The sequence below is a fragment of the Colias philodice genome, chromosome 22 (assembly GCF_061535455.1).
Source record: "Colias philodice isolate Cphi_HAF_F1 chromosome 22, ilColPhil1 Martin Lab GWU primary, whole genome shotgun sequence".
Classification (NCBI taxonomy): Eukaryota; Metazoa; Arthropoda; class Insecta; order Lepidoptera; family Pieridae; genus Colias; species Colias philodice.
In genome coordinates this window covers 6245723-6270271 of record NC_143107.1, presented here as the reverse complement: position 1 = coordinate 6270271, position 24549 = coordinate 6245723, and the positions used below count along the sequence as shown (strand labels likewise).

General features: G+C 33.5%; 1 protein-coding gene across 4 annotated transcripts in view; it reads right to left on the bottom strand.

The window, feature by feature from the left end:
• The window catches only part of Hr51 (photoreceptor-specific nuclear hormone receptor 51), a 39723-nt gene that overhangs the window by 14331 nt on the left and 843 nt on the right, over nt 1-24549 (bottom strand). The window contains exons 1-4 of one of the 4 annotated variants that reach the window (XM_089709252.1): nt 18931-19071; nt 9287-9424; nt 8554-8668; nt 2886-2989 (exon numbers count right to left, since the gene is read on the bottom strand). In XM_089709252.1, coding sequence (XP_089565378.1) covers nt 2886-2989; nt 8554-8668; nt 9287-9424; nt 18931-18991 — 418 coding nt within the window. In that variant the 5' untranslated portion in view covers nt 18992-19071. Of the gene's footprint in view, nt 1-2885; nt 2990-8553; nt 8669-9286; nt 9425-18930; nt 19072-24549 lie in introns of those variants that run through there. The other 3 variants (XM_089709253.1, XM_089709250.1, XM_089709251.1) reach the window with 3 other exon arrangements.

Genomic DNA, 24549 nt, shown 5'->3' with positions numbered 1-24549 from the left:
AAGATACTCATATTATACTATTCACCTATATATATATACAAGTATATACCATAAAACATTGAATAAACTGGCAAAAATAATAAAAAACTGACCAGATAAAATAAACTAAGATAATAATAGGTATTGTTTTATGTATATATATATATATATTTTTTTTAAAGACCAACTAAGGTTGGCTGATTTGTCGTTGAATTATTAGTTTTTTTAATTCATTACGAAAGCTCGGCACGCTGCTTTTATTGCGTAATGGTGGGGGCAAATTGTTCCAACACTTAGTTGATCGGTATTTAAAAGCACCTCTGAATGCCATGGTGTGGTGTCGAGGCACAGCCAGACTAAATAAAGACGCCCTTGTTCTGTATACCGTGTCCGAATTTCCCAACCAGGATAGTTTTTCGGAGAGGTATGAAGGTATGTTGGACCGTATGACAGCAAACAGTAGAACGGCAAAATGCAACCTTCGCCGATTTTCCATATTTAAAATCCTGGCATTGTTTAGGTATGGCGATATATGGGATCGGGGGGGCACATCCCAGCAAAAGCGAGCACACGCATTTTGTACTCGTTGTATAGCTTTTAATACTCTCTCTTTTAATTAATACTCTCTCTATCGCGATCTTTATTCGAATTGACATTATTCAATTATTTCATTAATTAAGTGAATAAAACAGATTTAATTTTATGCAATAAAATAATATCTTCATCTATTACATCTTTAAATCCTTTTTTTAAACACTTTGAAGTCACTACCAATCCTGCCTTAATCATTAAATTACTTTGCATACTTTTATCTTTTATTTCATGTTGTTTTTCATCCGAGCAATTACTCCCACCATTTAATTATTACACCATTTCAATTCCAGCGGAATAGATTGCTAAACTAACAAACGTATGCACGGGTTAACCCGAAAAATTACAATTTTTAGGGTCCCTAATCTCCCATTTGTATACTGAACGGTTTTAACACGTGGCGGCGCGTGGCTGTTTGATTTTAAAAAGCGTCTTTAAGTATGACTTATACGATTTGCATAATCTGTGGACTGTGATGTATATTCTTGTTGCGATTTCAATGATTGTTTGAGCCAATAGATGTAATTTATTCTCTCGTAACACAGTCGCAATTTTTAATCTAATAGTATTCTAGGAACGAACGCTTTTGTCTATCTAGCATAACATCAAAATTGAAAATCTTGATGCATTTTTTATTAAAACAGAAAAAATCGATCATGAAGTGGTATTCGAACCAGTGTCTTTCGATGTACCGTGGCTACGCCTGACCTCTCGGCTCATCATTCTAATATCTTCTGTTCTTTCGGTTTTAAGTGCCTAAGTGACACCCCAACATGTACCCCAATATAAAAATCTTCAAAGCAAATCATATCTCTTCTGACTTACAGCGAGCGCGCACGAGCAACTTTGTCTCCGCAACTATTTTGTCTCTCCCATCAATTTGTATGGGGATTGGGGAGTTGCGTCGCTACGTGCGCGCACTTTCATACTAGCCCATAGGTGGGAGAGACAAAATAGTTGCGGAGACAAAATAGTTGCGGAGACAAAGTTGCTCGTGCGCGCACTGTCTTACTTGATTAGATTCATAATTTGATGTCATTTTTGTTCTTATAATAATTATTATAACACGCGAAATATTCCCAGTAAAAAAGACCAGAACATAAACTCAAAATCAGTCATTTCCAGACCTAAATTCCAATCCAAGCATGAAACGTTACCAATATTTGCAAACACGTCAAATTAATAAGCTTAAACAATAAAAAGCTCAGAGTCGTTCCCATAAAGCCCGAAACACGGAATAATATCAAATATGGCATCCGTCAAGTGCAGGGCTGCGTCAATTAGACCGTGAGATATTGGAGCAGACAATTGCCTAGGGCTGGCAACTTCGAGAAACATATATTTAAAAAAATATGAGACATTTGTGTTTTGTGATAAAGTTAAAAACTAGTGTATTTCAAATGTTTTTTTTTTTTTTAGAAATCTGTACCTATTATTCCTATATTATGATGTAAAGAATTTTGTTTTCGTTTTACTTGTATAGCCTGCACCGCGGTCGGTACGCGCGTCTCGAATTTTATCAAATGGCTTTTTGTCCATAAGTTTAACATAATCAAATATTATTTTTTTTAGATACATTCTATCATAACTAATAAAAAAATACAAGCAATATCTAAGATATAATAAGTATCTACTTCACTGAAGTATTAAAAATTATTAAAAAGGTAATCAATAATTGAATAACAACTTAAAAATAGATAAAGTACAATTTGAAGCAATTTAATAACAATAATTTTCCAATACTACTTCTTGACAGCCCTATTCTTCTAGTATGGGGATATTTCATAGTAGCTGAACAATTAAATATCCGAGATAATTTATTGAGTGCTCGATTGTTATATTATGATTAGAATGAGAAATGTTATTGATTTCTGCATCCACAATAGTAACTTTAGTATAAACCAGATAGTTTGACCTCTTGATACTTAGGTTTTACAATATGTCGGGACTCGGGATCTTACTTAACTGGTTGCAATTACAAGTATGTACAATCCTTGTTATTACAATTTCTATGTTCCGAAACTCTATGTAATTTGTCAGATTTTATAAAATCTATCCATTGAGATTGTAAACAGTCTAAAAAAATTCAGATACAAGGTAAGGCAATACCTACTTCTAAATATAGATTAACTGTTAATATCATTTGCGCTCATATACAATCGAAAATTTCTGGCATTTTTTAAAATGTATGAAATTTCATACTATAATAGGCTGTAGCCTGTAGCCGTCTTCCTAATTAACCTAAAGTTGCAAAAAAATGCATAGGATCACCCTACATACTAATTATAATACTGCCAAATCAAAAATCCACTCACCATCTTTATTCATGCCCATGGCCAAGCACTTCTTTAACCTGCAGGCTTGGCATTGGTTCCTATGAGCTTTGTCCACCACACATCGACCCGTCCCCGCTTGACACCTAGAGAGAAAAATAGTAAATTTAATATTGCTTGAAAGGTAAAGATTAGGTATTTTTGACGTGACAACGTCTTATAATTCGATAAAGCCGGCTGCACGCACGAAAAAACATGACTCATGCGGCGTTACCTCGCTCTGAGGCGTTCCATGTAAGGCTTGAAGTGCGAGCGAGAGCGCGGAACGAGCGACAAAGAAGCACAATCGGACGTTGTCACGTTCAACTATCGTCAGTAAACCGACTTAACAGACTTTACAACCAATTTTTTTTTTGGTGCTGATTTACACAGGGTCAGTAACTGACTACAAATTCGACTACAAATTGACCCGAAAAAAACCCTGTGTAAACTGATTTCTGCAAACAAGGTAACTGCATAATGCATACATGATTTTCGAGCCCCTTCCTAGGATTATATGTAATAACAATTCTAGGTCTGTTAACATAAAAAATTAAAAAGGTAAGTACAAGAATAATTAGTATTGCTTTGAAAAAAAAAAGACGAATTTCAATTTATGTAGCCACTACCACAATACGCATGATTACAACGACAATTCATACAAACATACACTCCATCTTTGCCGTCGGATAATAATATAAAAATGCATAAGTATCTACTTAATTGAAATTAGGTAAACCGTAAAACAGGTGACTATCCATTTGTATAAATGATAAGTACAGGTATTTGTTTTTCACATATTATAATTTAATTATGATAATACCGTAACCGTTTTCCGTTCCAACTACACAAAGTATTAATAATCTATTAGACTAAGAATAATCTAGGTATACTAATATTATAAAGCTGAAGAGTTTGTTTTGTTTGTTTGAACGCGCTAATCTCAAGAACTACTGGTCCGATTTGAAAAATTCTTTCGGTGTTGGATAGGTCATTTAACGAGGAAGGCGGGCTATATTATCGTCACGCTAAGATAATCAGAAGCGAAGCCACGCGGGTGAAACCGCGGAGCGCAGCTAGTGTTCAGATATTTGCAAATCGCATTTTTATGAAATATCGAGACAGCAATTTTTAATAGGATCTCTATTCATTAAATAGAAATATCAATTTGTTCGCAATCCTAATAAACGAATATCTCTTCCAATTATTCAGTGATACTTCCTTGATCCTATTAAAATAGTTCTGTTCCTGTTTAGTAAGCATAATAAAATTCTTACAGAGATTTCGCAGCTTCTGCAATCTCGATCCGTAAGAAATGCCTCAAAAGGAATCGATCAAAGTGAATGGCCACAATCTGTGAGACTAATAAAGATTAAAGATATTTCATTACTCGTAAGCCGGGGTATAATAGGCTTTGGCTGGATGACATTTGTTGCAAACTAAACTATTGGAGGGCTGTAAGGGCATGTTATGTACAGCAATAAGTGTAGTGTTGTTTACTTTTGTACCTATCTAAAAGGAATGTTAGGTGTAAGCTACAGTACTATGTACAACGTAAAAATAAATAGGATTTGTAGTTTGTGCCTATAGCCTATTATTTAACTCTTAAGGGCGCTTGTGCACTACAAGGAATTTTACTGTCCGGCATTCCGATTTTTTACGGTCCGGTGTGGCATGAAAAAACCGATGAATTGCTTGTGCACCTGTCCGTCTTTACTCGGATCAGTGCGGTACAGTTCAAGGAAGTATGGCGGTATAATGCTATCATAAATGATTGTTTTCGCATTTTACAAGAAACGAGTAAAAATATAGAAGGTGAAATATTATATTACTTCGTTATAATAAAAAGTAAAGTTCCGTAAGAGATTTAAAATGCGTGTTTCACTTATTTATTTTAATCGGTGACGAGGAGCTAAATCTATTCCCACTTGAACTTTAACTTACCAACACTTACTTAGATAATAATTATAGGTCAATGCTTGGTCAATATATATAAAATAACAATACCGACTTCTTAAATCTCATTGCCAGCTAAAAGAAAGTAAAACAAGAGCTTGCTTTCAATTGGCATATGCAATAAAAAGAGTAAATTCCAAGCAAGTGGGCACTCGAAAACAATTATACCTACAGCGACTCGTAAACTCAAAAAACCATCCGGAATAGGGAAAAGTAAAATGTCGGACAGTAAAATTACGTATAGTGCACAAGCTAGTATTTAGATTAATTGCGTGCCATACCGGACCGTAAAAAATCGGAATGCCGGACCGTAAAATTCCTTGTAGTGGACAAACGCCCTAACAATTACCTACAGTAATTTGACAAAACCTGACAGACGTTACAAACAATACAAATTTTCCGCATTTATATCAATTAGGTAGGTACCTAATTGGTATTACCTAATGGATCACATATAGGTAAATTAAGAAAGCACAAACATAAAGAAATGAGGATCTTAATATTTTTTTTGCTTCCACATTACTTTACAATTTAATATGAAGAACAATGCGAATAAAGCAAAAATTATACTTAATTAAATTAAAACACATTAAAATACACGAATCAAACAGACATCTCCAATCACAACATACAAAGGCCAAAATCAATTTGTTCATAAAGAACCACATGTCACACTTATATTTAGGGGTGACTTCAATTGATAACATTAGGCGGGTGCCGAATTAATTGCAAGGGGATGAGATCCCAATGTTAAACGCTTTTTAATATTATCTATCTATCTACCCTTGTATCTATTTGAAGTATAGCGTATGATTTGCTGGTGGTTAATGCTTAAAAATGTAGCTAAAAGACGTTATAATTAGAATCTGACACCTGTTTGTAGGTAAAGGATTAGGAGAATTAATCAGCTTTTATAACGTTTCAGAAGCTACTGATGATAATAAAGATCATAAATTTAAATAATTACCTATATTATTGATAAATAGCAGTAAGGTTATGAGAAACGAATAGCACAATATACAGATACAAGCAGTAGGGAAACTTCATACATATTATGACAATTGACAGATATATAAGAATTCCCCTTACGTGTGTTACGATTCTCGTAAACACGCATGCTTGTGTGCGTGAGCCATTTCGAACGAGTTGTATGAAGTTTCCCTACTGGTTGTATCTGTATATTGTGCTATTCGTTTATTTGTTCATTCGATTGAGTTATGGAATGTAATATGAAATTCTTCAGTGGTCCATTAAAGTCATGTTTTACGACTTAAATTTATTTTCTAATCAAGCAAGTTATTGTAAATTGGATAATGTGTTTCTGTAAGTAGATCTTTCATCTTATCTTTCATCCAAAACAACATAAACGAACACGCGACCATCACAATACTGTTTTGTTTCTGTGAATAATAGACGAACCATACATTCAACGACCTACATTTATTTGACAGTTATTAGGTAACCCAGATTTCCATTGTCTAATTTTACAGATTCTAATTCTAAAATATAACATGTCGAATAAAATAATCATAAATGTTATACAATTATAAATTGTTCCTTTAAGCGCATATTATGTGTAAATGTTCCAAAACATCATTCTTAAAAAAAAACCGCAATTCAAGTCAGAACTGCACAAAATTTAAATATAACCAATCGAAAGGCCCTATAGCTATCAAATAAATATAGAATTATCAAAATCCGGTTATCCAGTCGAAAACTCTCAAGTAACAAACCCAAAAAAACAATCCAAAAACCTCCTCCTTTTTTGAAGTCGGTGGAAAATGCTACCAAACGCTCCAACTCTGACCAGGGCCACAGATGCACGAAGAATTAGAAATATGCTCACAATGGCTTAAGTGGATTCGGGCCATCCCCATTGTCATAGCTGCAGTAAGGTTACAGATGTGTACCAGGTTTTTGATAGGGATTAAAAGATTTTGCGTTTTTGATAGCAAGGGGTCCGAGCACTTGATTCCGCTGTCGTTTTTTGCATTGTAATTCATATTAAAGTATGATGGAGTATCACATGTAGTGTGTAGGAAATTAAATGGTTCTACGATTAAATTATAGTTGTTATTATTGGATAGTCTTTTTGAATTATGTTTTACTTAAATTGTTTATACATATTCAATTAGTAATTATTAAGTAACAGGTACAAAATCAATTTAGTTATAGTTTACGTTATAGTAATATATTTAAACTGTATTCTTACTTCAGAAGCAAACTAATCCTACTGGACCTTTCGTTTCAACCTTCAAATAATTATACAATCACTCCTGTTCCAACTTCCCAAGCCCCAATTAGTTCCATTTTTTCCTATGCAATGTCGTAGCGAATTAAATATACATTAATGTTAATCTCAGTTAGTCTTCTTCTTTACTTCATATATTTCATATGACTAGCTGTGCCGTGCGGTTTCACTTGCGTGGCTCCGCTTCTGTTGGCCTTAGCGTGATAATATATATAGCCTATAGCCTTCCTCGATAAATAGGCTATCTAACACCGAAAGAATTTTTCAAATCGGACCAGTAGTTCTCGAGATTAGCAACAAACAAACAAACTCTTCAGCTTTATAATATTAGCATTAGATTTGCATCTAGATCTATAGGAGTCTCTATAGTTATCTTGGGATAAATAAACCTTCTTTCTTCTACCATTTCACCATCCGCATGTTAATTAAAACTTAAACTATCAAAAACAACACAGAAGTCATTGAGGTCACAACTGTGGCATAGTTTCAGACGGATATGAGTCCACTACACTTGTGTAAATATCTTATGATCAACCGAAAAAAACAAATTCGACTATTGATTTGGGCTACTGAGTCACAGGTGGTTTTGTGAAATGTCAATATGAATGACTCTTATAATTTTCAGAATGTAGGATGTGTAACGATGGAATGTAATATGTAGAATGCGTTTTTGAAGAGTCGGAACAAACAGATAGGTAGGAATAGTTTTGGCTTATAAGTTTCTGAATTTTATTGACCTATGTCTAATAGAGTCTCCTCCACTATTTATCTGGAGATTTATAATTAACAATGCATTTTCTATTAGTAACGAATCTATTTAGTAATAACAGCTATGAATAACTATACTTCATGACGACTAAAACATAATACCTATAGCATTTTGCCTTAACCGTAATTGCCTTTAAGTAGTTAAAATCCTACTAAAGAAAAATAAAAACATTATAATAGAAAATGTGTTAAAACAAACACCGAGAACGAAAAACAACACATTTTTAATGAAAATGCAGAAATGGGAACATCAAATTTTGAAATTAATGTGTGTGACATCGTAACAAAAGCAGTTGAACAAACAGATGTAAGTATATTTGAATAATCTATATTTGAAACAATTAACTTGGTTGTCGAAATGTTTGATGATGTTATTACAAACATGAGTTCATACACCCTTATTATTGATATTGATTAGATCCGTGACTAATGAAACCAAAGATTACTAAACAGTTACTACGTATTATATGGTTATAATATGAAGCAGTTTAAAACTTCGTTTGTGAATAAGTTAGTCGTTTACAATAATTTGAATCTTTTTGTTTAATTTACATTAAGTACATGCTCGGAAAAAATGTGTTAACACACCAATAACACAATTGCAAGGATGCGTTAAAATTCCTAATCAAAAGACATTCAGCCCTAAAAGAAATGATAAAGCCTAAACATAATTTCAAAGATAAGTCAGATATTTACCTGTAAATAAGCTTTCTTCTAACGGACCGTTTGAAGAAGCCACTGCAGCCGTTGCAAGCGAGGATCCCATAGTGCTTGCCAGAACTCGTGTCACCGCATACCACGCACACTAGACCTGATGAAAATGATGTCTAAGGTATTACAAATTCTTCCGATTTTAAAGAATTTTGATAATATGGATAAGCTAAATTATAACGTACGTACACAATACGCATGATAGTAAATGTTTTATTGTACAAAAATGTATACTTTTTAATATTTCATGCTACATTTATGCAATTTTTCCCTAGCTTTATCTAATTTTCTTATTCAAAAACACGGTAAACATTTTAAATAGATCTTATAAATTTTTACCGTTTACGACCATTTAACAGTACACGTGGTAACGCCACATTTTAAATGAGACGTCTACAACATTACATTAACACGAAATCAAACATAAGGAAGCATGGCTCTTTCTTCTTTCTTTAATAGCATCTATCCTACTACTATTATAAAGGCGAAAGTTTGTAAGTATGGATATATGGATGTTTGTTACTCTTTCACGTAAAAACTACTGAATGGATTTGAATGAATATGTATCACAATATAGCTTATACATCAGAATAACACCTAGGATAGGTTTTATTCCGGAAATCCCACGGGAACGGGAACTATGCGAGTTTTTCTTTGAAAACGCGGGCGAAGCCGCGGGTGGAAAGCTAGTATCTAATAAAGTTGATCTGATGCCAACCTGTCTTACCCAAGTGGTTGGTCTTCTTACTGGGCGGGTCTGGCAGCCATGGTCTCAAGGTTGGTGGAGCGAGCGCTGCTGCGACCAGAGCGGCAGATGATGGTGGTGACCAGCGAAGTGGTGATGTGTTCTCTTCTCCTATGAAAAGAGAATCTTTAGTTCAAACTCAAACATTTACTTATCGATAGTAATAATATAAAGCAAAAGAGTTTGTTTGTTTGAACGCGCTAATCTCAGGAAATACTCGTCGATTTGAAAAATTGTTTCGGTGTGATACTTAGTCCATTTATCAAGGAAGGCTATAGGCTATTTATCATCACGCTAAGACCAACAAGAGCGGAGATGCTCTTATAGCAATTCAAGTCAAATAAAAGTTCAATCATGCATTTAAACATGGAAATGATTCAAACGGTGTAACGATGTATTAAATACACAAATTAAAATTACCCTACGCCGCGCAAAACCGTTTTTATATTTAAAGCTCAAGTTGGGGTTGCTACGTAGCATATTATTTTAAGTTTTTCTGAGAAAATTATTAACGTATACGTAGTTAGGTTAAAACTTAAAATATATGTTTAAAATAGCCGACGCATTAATAACATTAAAAGTGTTACTTTAATATCTACAAATGGACCTGCTACATCAGTCCTTCATTTCTAACCATCGATACATTTAATCTCAATAGCGCTAATAAAATAACCATTGCAAATCACACCCTTTATTACTAATAGCATTTCTGTACACAATATAAAGTAGGGGACCGTGAATCGACCCTTGAGAACACCCGATTTAAACGTACGCGGTTTTAGCGTTTCTTCCCTTGTAATAAGGTTCATTAAATGATGTACAAATAATTGTTTTAATGTGATGAATCAATTAAGTTATTGCTGGTCGCCACACACGTACCCGATTAGATAATATAAGCGTTGCCCGTGACGTCGTCTGCGTGATGGAGAAATTAAAGCTAAGTACATTTTTAAAAATCACAAACAGACAGTTTTATTTTCTTTAAATGTCGTATGCAAAAATACTTGGGTATCTTATTAAAAAAATGCGCTCTCAAATTTCTATGCTCAAAAAATAATACACCTATATACACATATTTAAACTTAAAAAAATATTAATTAAACTTCAAAAAAAATATTTATCTATATTATGTTCAGGAAATCAAGCATAAATCTTATCATCACTTTTCATACAAAAAAAAAATATTCTGTCCACATATTTTTAAAATATGTGGACAGATGTGTCTTTATTTACTAGATAAAATATTATTTTATCTAGTAAATAAACACGAACACAGTGATTGTAGTTCAATTATCGTTAACTACCCTCACTATAACTAGATTTTACACACCAGCGGACTCCGCGAGATTTCGTAATTTACAAAGGTATTTGATTTACTGCATTTATTACACGAATATTTTAATTCTTTTTTATATTTCAGATAGAGATTTTTCAATTTTATAGGTCGGATTTTATTGTTTCATTTGAAAATGAAGAAATATTCTTGGAAATTTCACAAACTAAATACAACCTATGTAGGTATATATGAAAACTACTCATTTGATAAACATAATCCGCCCTAAGCATAGACAAAGAAAATTCTTTGATGAGAATAAGATGGAAAATCATAGGTAGTTTAAAAGTGCTCCCTTGAGACATGAAAATAAAAAAAATTGTATTTAAATAATAAGGTAGCAAATAAAATACTAGCTCCTCGTTCCGTCTCTGCCCGTGTAATCCTAATATTTATGGTAATAATAGAATTATAAGCTATCCAAAATTTTATACCTATGCATTTTTGGAATCCACAGCGGACAAACAACGGAGGGACCTAATTTATTAAGCTATGTTTTATATTAAGATTAGTAAGGATACATATCTACAGAATATGCCCCAAATATCTATACTTAAATACTAATAAATAAAAGGCAAAAGATAAAGCTAGCAGTTATGATGTATCGCACGTCGCGATACAATATCGATTTTGTCCGACCGCGTCCGATCTCTGGACAAGGTATAGACTATAGATAGGTCAATGTGTGGAAAATTAGAATTAAAGGAATCTCGCCTTTGGGTCATATAGTAATAAGGGAGAAAATATGTTGGTTGTTCCATTTATATGAAAATAAATAATTATAACTGAATTAACTTTTGAAATCAGTCGCTTTCTGATTCTTACTGAAAATATAAAGACATTTTATTGTATTTATTAATTTAAACTCTAAATATTGATCACTTTAAGGGACAAAAAAGCGTTTTTTTTATTTTATATACATTTTGGTATTTTTTCATGTACTCGTAGGTATCTTTAAATTCAAATATGTACTAGGTACATACTTTATTCAAGGAAAAATATCGTAACTATCAATTTTTATGAACAAAAAGGTGCTTAGACATTTAAAACGTTTCAAAAGAAACCGGGTGGGAATTAATTAGGGCGGCTTGAGGGTACGTCAAAAGAAAACCAAATAAAACGGCAAGCGACAAAGTTTCCTGACTGTGGCGCGGACAGGGAAAACTGTGGAGCGGATGTTGGGTTGCAAAAAAATAAAAAAAATCGGTACGATTCACTAAGTAACGCATAGCTTTCATCGACAAACATAGTGGAGAAATGATATAATGTATATTTAAATTAACTATAACTATATTACTACTATTAACGCATCCACTGTCAATAGGTACCTAAGTCGAAAGGTTTTAGAAATCTACGACATTCCACTGAATTGAATAATGATGATACATCAATACATATAATAAAATTCTAGAAAAGTGGTGTCTGTACAATGAAAATATGTAAAAAAAAATTAGCAGGGGTTATTACTAAATCGATCCCAAACCCAAAACTGTTGTTAAAAAAATTTTTGTCTGTTTGTCTGTTTGTCTGTTTGTCTGTTTGTCTGTATGTTTGAACACGCTAATCTCAGAAATGGCTTATCCGATTTAGATGCGGTTTTCACTAATATATTGTGGTAAGCTTCATTTAACATTTAGTGTTTATTTCATGTCAATCGGTTCATAAATAAAAAAGTTATGACCATTTAAGTAATCACAGCGAAACATTTGCTAAGGCATTTTATACATGAATTACTTGATTACGTAAATTATACGCTAAAGTTATTCCTTGACATGTCCAGATGATCATATCGAAAGTCCCCAAGCGTGGGGGGGGGTGGTTATGCTGAGTGGGTAGTAGGGGGGGTCAAGGACCTTTATTTAGATTTTTGCTCATAAGTCTAAAACCTGCACAAATAGCATTATGGTTACTTCTAGGTAAATTTTCTATATAAAAGGTCTTTGAAATTATATCGTAGGTATTATATTTTTAACCCCCAACGCAAAAAGAGGGGTGTTATGACCGCTATGTGTGTATTGCGTGTCTGTCTGTGCCACCGTAGCTCGCTAACGGGTAATACGAATTAGATGCGTTTTTTTGTTACATTAGTTGTTTATTATATTATATAGGGGTAAGTGGGAATGAAAAAAACGAATGTTAGTTGTTAATGTAGGTTGTTAATGTAGGTTATACCCAAGTGATATATCAAATGAAAATAGACGACATGTCAGAAACAATTAGTCAAATTTTATCAAAATCGGTTCATCCATTTATTTGATATAGGGGTAAAAGTGGGAATAAATAAATGAATTTTATCAAATATACCATAGACTAATATATTCAAGATTCTATTAGTCCATGAATATACTCAAGTGACGTATCTAATGAAAGACATGACGTGTAAAGTACAATAAGACATATTTTATCAAAATTGGTTCATCCATTTATTGGATAAAAGTGGCAATAAAAGTTGTCAAATATGTGTAAGTTGTCAAATATGTGTAAGTGGCATATCAAATGAAAGGGCATGACCTGACGTGAGAAGTATAATGAGGCATAGGTATTTAATCAAAATCGGTTCATCCATTTATTATATAGAGGGGTAAAAGTGGGAATGAAAAAAACGAATGTTGTCTGTTATACCCAAGTGATATATCAAATGAAAAAAGACGACCTATCAGAAACAACAAGTCAAATTATATCAAAATCGGTTCATCAATTTTTTTATTTGATATAGGGGTTAAAGTGGGAATAAATAAATAAATTTTATCAAATATACTCAAGTGACGTATCTAATGAAAGACATGACGTGTAAAGTACAATAAGACATAATATTTTATCAAAATTGGTTCATCCATTTATTGGATATTATATGTAGGTATAAAAGTGGGAATAAAAGTTGTCGAATATACCCAAGTGGCATATCACATTTGATAAAGGGCATGACCTGACGTGAGAAGTATAATGAGGCATATTTAATCAAAATCGGTTCATCCAATAATTATATGTAGGGCAAAAGTGGGAATGAGAAAAACGAATGCTGTCTGTTATACCCAAGTGATATATCAAATTAAAAAAAGACGACCTGTCAGAAACAATTAAGTAGTCCAATGTTATCAAAATCGGTTCATCCATTTATTTGAGGGGTAAAAGTGGGAATAAATAAATAAATTTTATCAAATATACTCAAGTGACTTATCTAATGAAAGACATGACGTGTAAAGTACAATAAGACATATTTTATCAATATTGGTTCATCCATTTATTGGATATAGGTATAAAAGTGGGAATAAAAGTTGTCAAATAATATACCCAAGTGGCATATCAAATGAAAGGGCATGACCTGACGTGAGAAGTATGATGAGGCATATTTAATCAAAATCGGTTCATCCATTTATTGATTTATAGCGGTAAAAGTGGGAATGAATAATCGAATGTGGTCAAATAATATAATCAAGCGGCATATCAAATGACGTGTGAATTACAATTAGTCATGTTTTATCAAAATTGGTTAATCTGTTTATTAAATAATATAGGGCACCTTAGGGGTGATAGTGGGGATAAATAATCCAAATGGTAGTACCAAACGAAAGAATATGACATGTACATAATATATAGGTATGATTAGACATGGTTTAGATCAAAATCGGTTCTGCCATTTACTAGGGGTGAAAGGGAAAAGTTGAAAGTCTGTGAAAGTAGAAGGAATATGGGAGCGGGAGAATAAGCACATCCTGGAAATTTTGAACTCTTCTGTACCTAAGTTTTATAGCTCAGTTAAGTAATAAATTTTATTAACAGTTCTTTTGTGTTATTATTTATTTTATTTCTTAACTTTATAATAATGTGTTATTTTATTTCTTAACTTATAATTTAGTTGTATAATATGATAGTACGTGTTTCAAGACGTGTTTACTCAATAATTGTGTGTTAAGTAGTAACTACTATGCAGTCACTATTCCACGCGGACGAAGTCGCGGGCACAGCTAGTATTATAATATTTTCTTAACATTCTTCTATTTTATTTCCCTTTTTAATGTGTTTATAATTTAAGCATTTCATCTTTCTAATATAACAATCACTACAGAGTACAGTATCTACTAAAACTACCTATACTACTGACATAAATGTATGAACATTGAACCGCGACTCCACAGTTGTCCCTGTCTGAGTGCCTCACTGTACAAACATTGATTTATCTTGATACAGGGATTTACTTCGCTCTCTGCGCGACTTCCAATTTCGCAAACTGTACTTTTTATGTCTCAGACAATTTTCTTTTATGTCCCTTGCCGAGTATTGCGTACATAAAAATATATTGTATATAAGATGTGGTATTTAGCTGTCGTGCGAATGTATGTTTTTACCGGGTTTAAGAGGGGAGGTTAATGATTTCACATTTATCACGGAATATCATGGTTGTTAAAAAATATTCAGAGCAATGTTATGTAGCATATACTTACAGTTTAAATAATTAATTTTGTGTACAATGTACCTGACCTATTTTAGCACTTTAAGACAGTGCGCGCACGAGCAACTTTGTCTCCGCAACTATTTTGTCTCCGCAACTATTTTGTCTCTCCACCCATGGGCTAGTATGAAAGTGCGCGCACGTAGCGACGCAACTCCCCATACAATTGATGGGAGAGACAAAATAGTTGCGGAGACAAAGTTGCTCGTGCGCGCTAGCTCTAATTCTTTTTGTTGAATTAAATGTTTTCTTTTATGTTTTAAAATGTAACCAGCATTTTTTAAATAACCTTATTTCTTCTATCCGATTTGAAAAATTATTTTAGTGTTAAATAGCCTCTTAAATTTATCGAGGAAGGCTATGGGCTATCTAGGTTTTAACTTTTAGTAGAGTAAAATGAGAGCGGAGCAATGCGGGTAAAACCGCGAGGCACGGCTAGTAGTTAATATTTAATAAGTAATTCAAACTTAGTCTGCGAAGCCGGTTTTCTGTGTGAATAATTTAAAATTTCAAACATTGTTCTACCAACAGGTACCAACTAGATAGGTAGGTAGGTACTTATTGTACCTAATTTTAAACAACTTAGTTTGGTTATTAGGTATAGGTATTTTGCTTAGTACTATTTAATATTTATGAAAGCATTTTCTCGCAACAAACTCCGTCTCTCTCATAAATAGATAATATGATGATAATATGGAAAGATAGCTGTAATGTCCCTATAATATGTTGTATTTAAAATATTAGGTAGGTATATTAAGATCCCACAAGGCAATTTTCTAATTTATTTCTTTCAGAGAATTTATCGCTTGCTTCTTCCAAAATGAACTGTATAAAGAATAGGTTATAAGTACTTAAAATCAGATAAAATAATAGGTAAACTTCATCACAAAATGAAATTACAATCAACATCAAATCATAACCTACAAAGAGCTTTATGAGCTGAATTATTCGGCGCGCGATCGCATAATTCGAATTTAGAACATGAAAATGGAACTTGTCTATTGGCTATTTTGTATTCAAAACATTCGCTGACAGGGGAAGTGGCAAATCATGGAGTGGCTGAAAATCAGTCGAATAGACCCCGTGTTACTGGCGGCCGTGGGCTGAATACTGATGCGTTGTCTATGGTAAAGGTGAATAATGGCTGGCTGTCAATTGATTTTTTTTTCTTTTTTTTACAAGACTGTGTTCTTTTTTTTGAAGGAAAGAAGGTTGGTTATGTTTAGGTTAATGATAATTGATTCGGTTTGATAGTTCTTTCGAACGCAGCTTAAAGGTGCACTCACACACATCAGTCACCGTCAAGTCACCGATGACTGATCGGTCATCGGTGACGGTTTGTGTACGTATCCACAAACACCAGTCACCGTCATGTTGTCCGTCAGTCACGTCGCCGGTTTGACTGAATCATTGAACACATACCTACATCAGGCTAGTCAGTGATTAGACGTGTGTCACGCTAGAGAACATGTAGCAATTGACGGTAGCACGACGCTGACTGAACTGAGACGTGACGGCACCGGGTGAGTGGGGATAAAAGTACATATGATACATGTATGGAAAGATTATATTTTGACGTGCCTGACCGGTGACGTCACTGATAGATTTCGTGCCGGCGACTGTCGTGTGGGAACAGAGTCATACTACGGCCACACTACCGTGATATGCCAATAATTATTGCCACAACTTTAACAACACCTAGGTGTAACCACGACTTATGGCCATAATTCTACAATGCCAATCAATATGACAAATGGCGGTAGGCAATAGCTCCGGCGGCGGTATTCTTTCGCACATCAAAGAAGATGACCGCGGTAATTATTGCGTTTGCGGCCACACTACCGTTTGTCCAGTGTGCAATATGAGCTCACCGGCGACGCACGTATCGACCTACATGGATTGGTCAAATGAAAAAGCGCTCGATGGCGCTAATTTTTGGAATTCTTGGAATTCTTCTCTTTGGGATACCCGACAGAAGAACTATAAAAATCGCAGTGTACACAATGATGCGTGGCGTCGGATCAAACAAAATTTATCATTTCCAAGTACAATAGATGATTTGAAAAAGAAAAAATCCTTTTGAAAACGAAAGAATCCTTGATGAATTATTACAGAAACCATATTATATATTAATTATTAACTAATATTTTTTTTTGCTGCGGTAAATGCCAATAATTACCGACATATCTAGGTAAACTCTAGTGTAATCACATCAGTTCATGCAGTAATTTAGACGGTAATATAATGCCATAATTATTGCGGTAACAGCCCGGTAGACGGTAAGGTAGTGTGGCCGTAGCATCATACTAGAACTATTGATACATATTTTTTTTTAATCCTGTCCGGTGACGTGCCGTGACGGTGACTGATGTGTGTGAGTGCACCTTAAACGGTTCTATAGAACAATTTAGCAATGGGTCATTTCTGTAATCTCTTCGTTTATATGTATGGTTTTTGTGCCTTTACAGAAACTACATGATTATAACTACCAAATTAGTAGGTAATTACCGTATTAATTAGCAATTAGTAAAGTGATTGATTAGGTAGGTACGTTAAGTAGCCTAAAGTAGGTAACTAGGTAGGCAATCTTTATTTATACTATCTTTATATTGCTTTATATATACCTAAAGAAAGATTTGTATGAGGGAATGTTTGTAACGAGTTCACTCAAAAAGTACTGCCATGATTTGAATGAAAATATAGTGTATACGTACCTTTCTTTTTTTTGACGTTGGGAAATGCATTTACGCATCCCCCTCTACAGTTTTGCTATATGAGGGGGTATGTGGGACTCGCAGAAAGCCATACCCACTAAAACCCAACGGTGGCCACCGTTCATGTTCGGCGACAGGGTAATGATCTAAGGGTTAACAGCTAGGCCTTATACCCCCAAGTTTATACATACGTATAAATCTAACTCTAGGTAATCTAGTATACCTACCTATCTGTAGGTAAAATAGGTTTTACATCAGAATAACGCATGAGCTATAGAAATACTTGATTATGTTTTTGACATACTTGGATTTACCTATAGCAGGTACCTAAGTTATTAGATACAAAAATTATTAAGTAACTAGGTAAATAGGTATTAGGTTTTTTTTAACAGATATGAAACAACAAACAAGTGCGGGTGGCACGTGGTGGTGGTTGCCAGTTAATACTGTAAGTACCTAATACCTACAGAGAGTTGTTGTTGTACCAGTTAATACAGAGAGTTTTAAGAATTTATCTAAGAGATAAAAGGTATTTATTTTAGGTTTTTTTTACGTAATCAGCATATGAAAAACTTAAAGTTTCATTGAGTACCTACCTAATACCTATCCGACGGCGGAACGGCCTGTATAACATAACTACCTACAGGAATACCAAATGTTAATAATTTTTTTATATTTATCATAGACTTAGTTATATACATATAGTTTATCATAGTTTATATAATAACACTAACGTTATTAAAAAACTATAAAAATAGCATTTTCCTACAGTCTCATTCTAATTTCTAGCGATTCGTTGGACCTACACTTAGATACACTAATCATAGATACTTGGAAACTTATTACCTACTTATGTACATAAAAATTAACCATAAGATAGGTAGGTACCTACTATCATTTTCTTAGAAGATTATGGTTTAATGCTATAAGATCATGTTATATACAAAGATAAAATGTTTAAAATGTTCACTACACCATAGGTGTTGGCAACCAGTGTGTGGTTTAGGCATTATTATTATTGGAAGAAATTAAAAAATATAAAAGGATCAATAAATAATATAATTCAATTAAATAATAAAAAATTGTCTACAATTATTTCAAACAAATAATAATTACTGACTTGTAATCCTTCCATCCTGGTGTTCCTGCGTTAATTGTAACGGTGTTTGAGCGACTTCCATTTTAATAATCACAAAATTATCACTCAAAAGTTTATTTATTAATTGTTTTAATTACAACACATCTTTATAATTCAAATATATTAATATTTAAATTAATTAAGCATTCATTACAATATCTATTACTGCAGTTAAATAACGAGCTTTTTTGAATAATATCATTTACAAATATATTTATTTACTACTAAATTTAAACAATAATCAGAATTAAATACGCCATTTCTACAAATCAATGAGCCCCAGTTCAATAAAAAAAAACACAGACCATAGACAAATAATTTCAAATTACGCGGTTACTTTTGACGTTCGGCCTGACAGCGTTTCGCGCGCCCGCCGCGGCTGCCGTCACACTTTTGACGTGCGTTCACTCCGCTCGTTTGACGGTCTGAGGCGTGGCCGCCCCGCCCCGTTGCTTTGGGGCCCAGGGGGGTTTGGGTCAGCTGTTAAACGCCCGTTTTAAGCTTTAATTTGTGGCATTACGCTGTTGCGTCCCGCCATTTAGAATAATGACGTCGATTTTACGGGAACGGTTTTCCGATTGCGATTGCGTTCCGTTATTTAATTGTGTTGTTTAATTGATTCTGATAATTGGGAAGTTTAAATGGTTGGCTGGAACGACGTTCTTTTTCAAGCTGTTCTGTAATTTGTAATTTTATTACGGACTAAAAATAATTGACACAACTTTAGATAAAATATTGAAAGATATAGTCTAAGATAGTCACTGAAACTCGTATAGGTAAGTAGGTATCTACTCTGTAGATGCAAAAGGACACAAATTATACAGTAGGTAGGTAGCGTGACCACTAACCAACGAATAAGACCTAAAAGTATTCGTAATATCTTCGATAGGTAGATAACTATTAACTATTATTTTTGTAATGAAGATTTTATCTCAACCCCCAGCATAATTCATCTACTTTCTTATTTAAACATCACTTTAATCAAAGTTTTATGTGTTATGTATTTTATTGAATGTGGACTCAAAAATATCATTCCGTTAATAGATATTATAAATTTAATTATATTACCAGATATATTGTACCTACCTACGCGATAATCATGCTTTTATATTTTTCTTACCTACGTTTTATAATACCTACCTAATGTCAGTCGTAACATTTGACATTTGATATCTGATCCAATGGGAACACAATATTTGGCAAGGGCGTGGCGTTCCCGCGAAAAATGACATCAGAGAGGAAAAGTCAATTTCCCGCGTTCTTGTAACCAATGTGATTGGCGGGATTTAATACCTACTATGTAATGCGTGATGTAAAATTTCATAATAGGTATTCTATTTCTTGCAGCATAGTATGAAGTTTTTTACAGTTATTTATATTACCTAATACAGTTTTAAATGTACCTATTCTCTGTAGCATATTAATATTTTATCATAATAGTAATAGATTTAAAATACTTATAAAGTAAGCGTATCCCAATATATAATTCGAAGTCTTTAAAATTATGTTCTACGCAGAATTTAGTACTAGTGGTATCGTATCAAAAAGCTGTAACGTAGGTACCCATCTAATACGTACCTACCTATAACCTACCTAACTGTTTAAATAAATTAAACTCTCCATATTATTACATAACTGTAGATAGTTATAAAGTATTTTAATAAACTATTCAAATTACCTAACTTAGTAAAATCATTGAAAGAAACAAAAATGTCACTCAAACGGTTCACTCAATGCGAAATCTTATTCCACGTGAAAATTTCGTCGCAATAGTCACGTTTGAAATAGTCAAAGGATCCCCAAAACTACCCACGAGTCAATCACCAAACTCCGCTAGGTGTCCTCCCACCCCCCTACGACCTTTCCCCGTTTACCCCCGAATTACCGCTCACCCCTAAACCGCGGCACAGATAATATAATACTTCGGTCTTCAGTGACAGTTCAATAAGGCACGGCGACCAATCGCGGCAAACATCGGCTGGTATAAGCCAATAGGATTAACGCTATACCCGTCTCGGTCAAATATATTACTTTCTACATCGCGCTATCTCACTCCCACTCACGGTTCACGAATTCTTGACTCGAACGCGATTGATTTCTTTATTTGAATTCTTTGTTTTGAATTTCGGTGCGGATTTCATTTATTGGCGGCGGTATTAGGTTCGTTCTGAAATTTATTATGCTTAAAGCTTCTTTTGATTAAAACATTTTTGTATTCTCTGTTTTATTTTCTTTTTGGGGAAGAACGACTTATGAATTTTGTATGATTAATTATATTGGGGTAGGGCATTTTAATGTGAGATAGCTTGACTGTATTAAAAATTTAATCTTGAGTTGAAAAACTTATTAAATAAAAAGTGGTTATAAAATATAAGGTCAGCGTAGAATAAAAATAAACACTAAATTATGATTTCTCATAAATTTTTCAACCGACTTAAAAAAAGGAGGAGGTTGTTAATTCTACTACATTTTTTGTGTTTGTTACCTCAGAACTTTCGAATGGCTGAACTGATTTGAAAGGGTGCCTCCTGCGTGGTCCCATTAAAAAATTTGACTGTTTTTTTTTAGTTTTTTTTTTCAAAAAATAATTACATATTTTATTCGAAGCTTAAGTATGGTAGTAGGTAACCCGTAACTATTTACTTATCTGTGGTATAAGTAGGTACCTAATATTGATAGCTAAACCACAGACATAATAGGTATACCTATCTAATACTATACAGGGTGTAATCGTTAAGTTTGCACAGGCGATTATTCCGTACTATTGCAGATATCAAAAAACTTTAAACTAATATTGAAAGCCCTTTACCTAATGAGTAAAATGATAATAATCACTTTTTTTTTTATAAAACGGGAAATATCGTGCTAATACCAACCTATTATATCATTCCATTTTCGGGGGTAGATGCGTAAATAAGTCTTTACTTGGTAATAAAAGGTAAAGGTTAATGAAAGGCAAAAACAGTAGCAGAGATTAGAAAGCGTTGGAGCTCTATCAATTTCGCTTAATTAGTCATTCGAATTAAACTATTGATTAATAATGAGCCTAAGTACCTACCTAGGTACTCATTAAGAATCTTAACGAACTGTCATTAATCATTTGTGGTCCTGGTCAATCCGATCATCGAGATGAGCTTTTGGCTATATTATAACAACTATGTTAGCTAACAATATGTACCTAAGTATTATCTATGGACCAACAAAAATTGTTTGAAAAATATAATTTTTAAGAGCAGAAGATGTTCAGATGGTTTGCTAGTTTGATATAATTGAAGGTTTCAAAACAAAATTACTATCAATTAATAACTAACACCATTAAAATATAAAATGTTAAATCAAAAATTAAATCAACCGTTAGAAAGCAAGTCACATTTAAAAGCACTTAAAGAGTCATTACGCTATCAAACATATTACAAACAACATATTTTTATTTTAAACTAGCAGTCCACCCCGGCTTCGCCCGTGGTACATATTTACGTTTTCTCTACGTAAGAACTAAGAACCATCCTCGTACTTCAAGGAATATAATAAAAAAAGAATTAACGAAATCGGTTCAGCCGTTCTCAAGTTATGCGCTTACCAACACATTTTGGGATTCATTTTTATATTATAGATTTTGATAATTATAAAAAACAATGATGCATCATTTTTCCCAATTCCAGATTCCTATTAATTCCTCCATTGGTTACAGAAAGTGAAGCTTTTAAGTGAAGCTTGAAGTATTTCAAGATACCCTCAAACGTTTTCATGACAAAATAATTATTATTCTTGCTGTTATGTAGTGTAACACGTCTTGTCCCTAGATTAATACTTCGGTACACCTACTTTTCCTTATCGTATTTTTTGCCGAAAGGAAGGAAAAAATCAAAAACAGATAAAAAAAATCCCGCCAATTTATCTGTCAAACGCGTTAAAACAAGCATGGAGCGATGGAAAAGACTGCAATTATAAGCAAATGTAATTGGCAATTATTAACGTTGAATGTTTGCAGATAAATTGAATAATAGCAGTAAAGACTCCCCGCTGAGACGTCGAGACCAGGTGACGGCGTTGCGTTGTTGACATTTGTATTACCAAAATGGCGGGAGCGGAAATTTACTCGTTTGTTTTGTCTGTGGTCGAAGTTGGACTGTTGTGGAAATAAAAAGAGTATTTATGAATTAAATAAGAATCAGGCTCATACTTGACACTGGCAAATAGTCATATCTTCTTGCCATGAAGAAAAAGAATAAAAAGAGGAATCAGGCGGTTTTTGAGGCACTTTGATAATTTGATACGAATATTTTGACGGATTTTTACAGTTTTTTTTAACTCGATTAGTCCATTAAAAGACTTGAGTCTGTAAAACTTAGCTAATTTATAGTCTTTGCCTCGTAGAGCCAGACAAAATATCGTAACAGACGTGCGTGGGTACCTAAAACATCCCACGCAACTACGTCTGCTTTCAAATATCTACTTTTTTCGCATTTTTGCTATATGTATTATGTATTACAAGTTTTTGCTACATATAGTTCAAACGAAGTCTTTATAAGATGATTATAAATAGATGAGACTAAGATATTACCTACCTATGTTAGTAAAGATTTTTACGAAATATTCGACGACGCGTTGCGGCATTTTATTTTTATTATATATCGTAGGTATATAATTTACGTGTCACGTTATTTCTGCAATAGGGACTTCTGTCTAAAGATAGATCTGTCTAGAGAAGAAGTTTATTGTAGGTATATCAGGAGCGAACAATTTATGAAAATTCCAGTGTGTGATGTAATTGACATAGGTAATATTATTATGTATGTACGTAATTGAAGTTTCCTATCAAAAAAACACGTGACAGAAGTGAAACTTTATTGGCAAGATTCAAAGATACCAACATTGTCGCCTTACTCCATGACGTGACGGTAATAACATGATGCGATCTTGAAATTTTACTCTCAACGCGCTTATAGAAGTTTCACTTCAATAACAATATGAAATTTAAGTCGGCATCGGAACATCTTCTGCTCGGAAAAAGTCGTCGTACCAAAAAGAAAATAAAATGTTAAAGGTAACCTACATAGACGTAAGATAGATATAAAATATATCAAATTCATGCAGTTATATCGTACTAAATGCATAGAGGTAGCTTAATTCGTTTACAATAGACACAAGCGTGCACTAATACAATTGCATTGCTCAAACAATCCTCAAAGAGAAGGGCATTCATGCACTAGGAGTCTGTATTATTCGATTATTGTTTTGACAGGTTATCATTTTGGCGGGAATTTATTATCTGTGAATTAATCAAAAAAAAATGTTTAGTATATAGCTCCGTGTTTTGTATGAATACACTAGCTGTGCCGCGCGGTTTCAACCGCGGTCGAACCCGGGTACCTACATATTCAAGTATTTCTATACTTAACATGTTATTCTGCTGTATAACCATTAATAATTAACCATACTTACAAACTTATAAGTATGACTAGCTTACCGCCCGCGGCTACGCCCGCGTTTGCAAAGGAAAACCCGCATAGTTCCCGTTCCCGTGGGATTTCCGGGATAAAAACTATCCTATGTGGTAATCCAAGTTACCCTCTATATGTGTGCTAAATTTCATTGTAA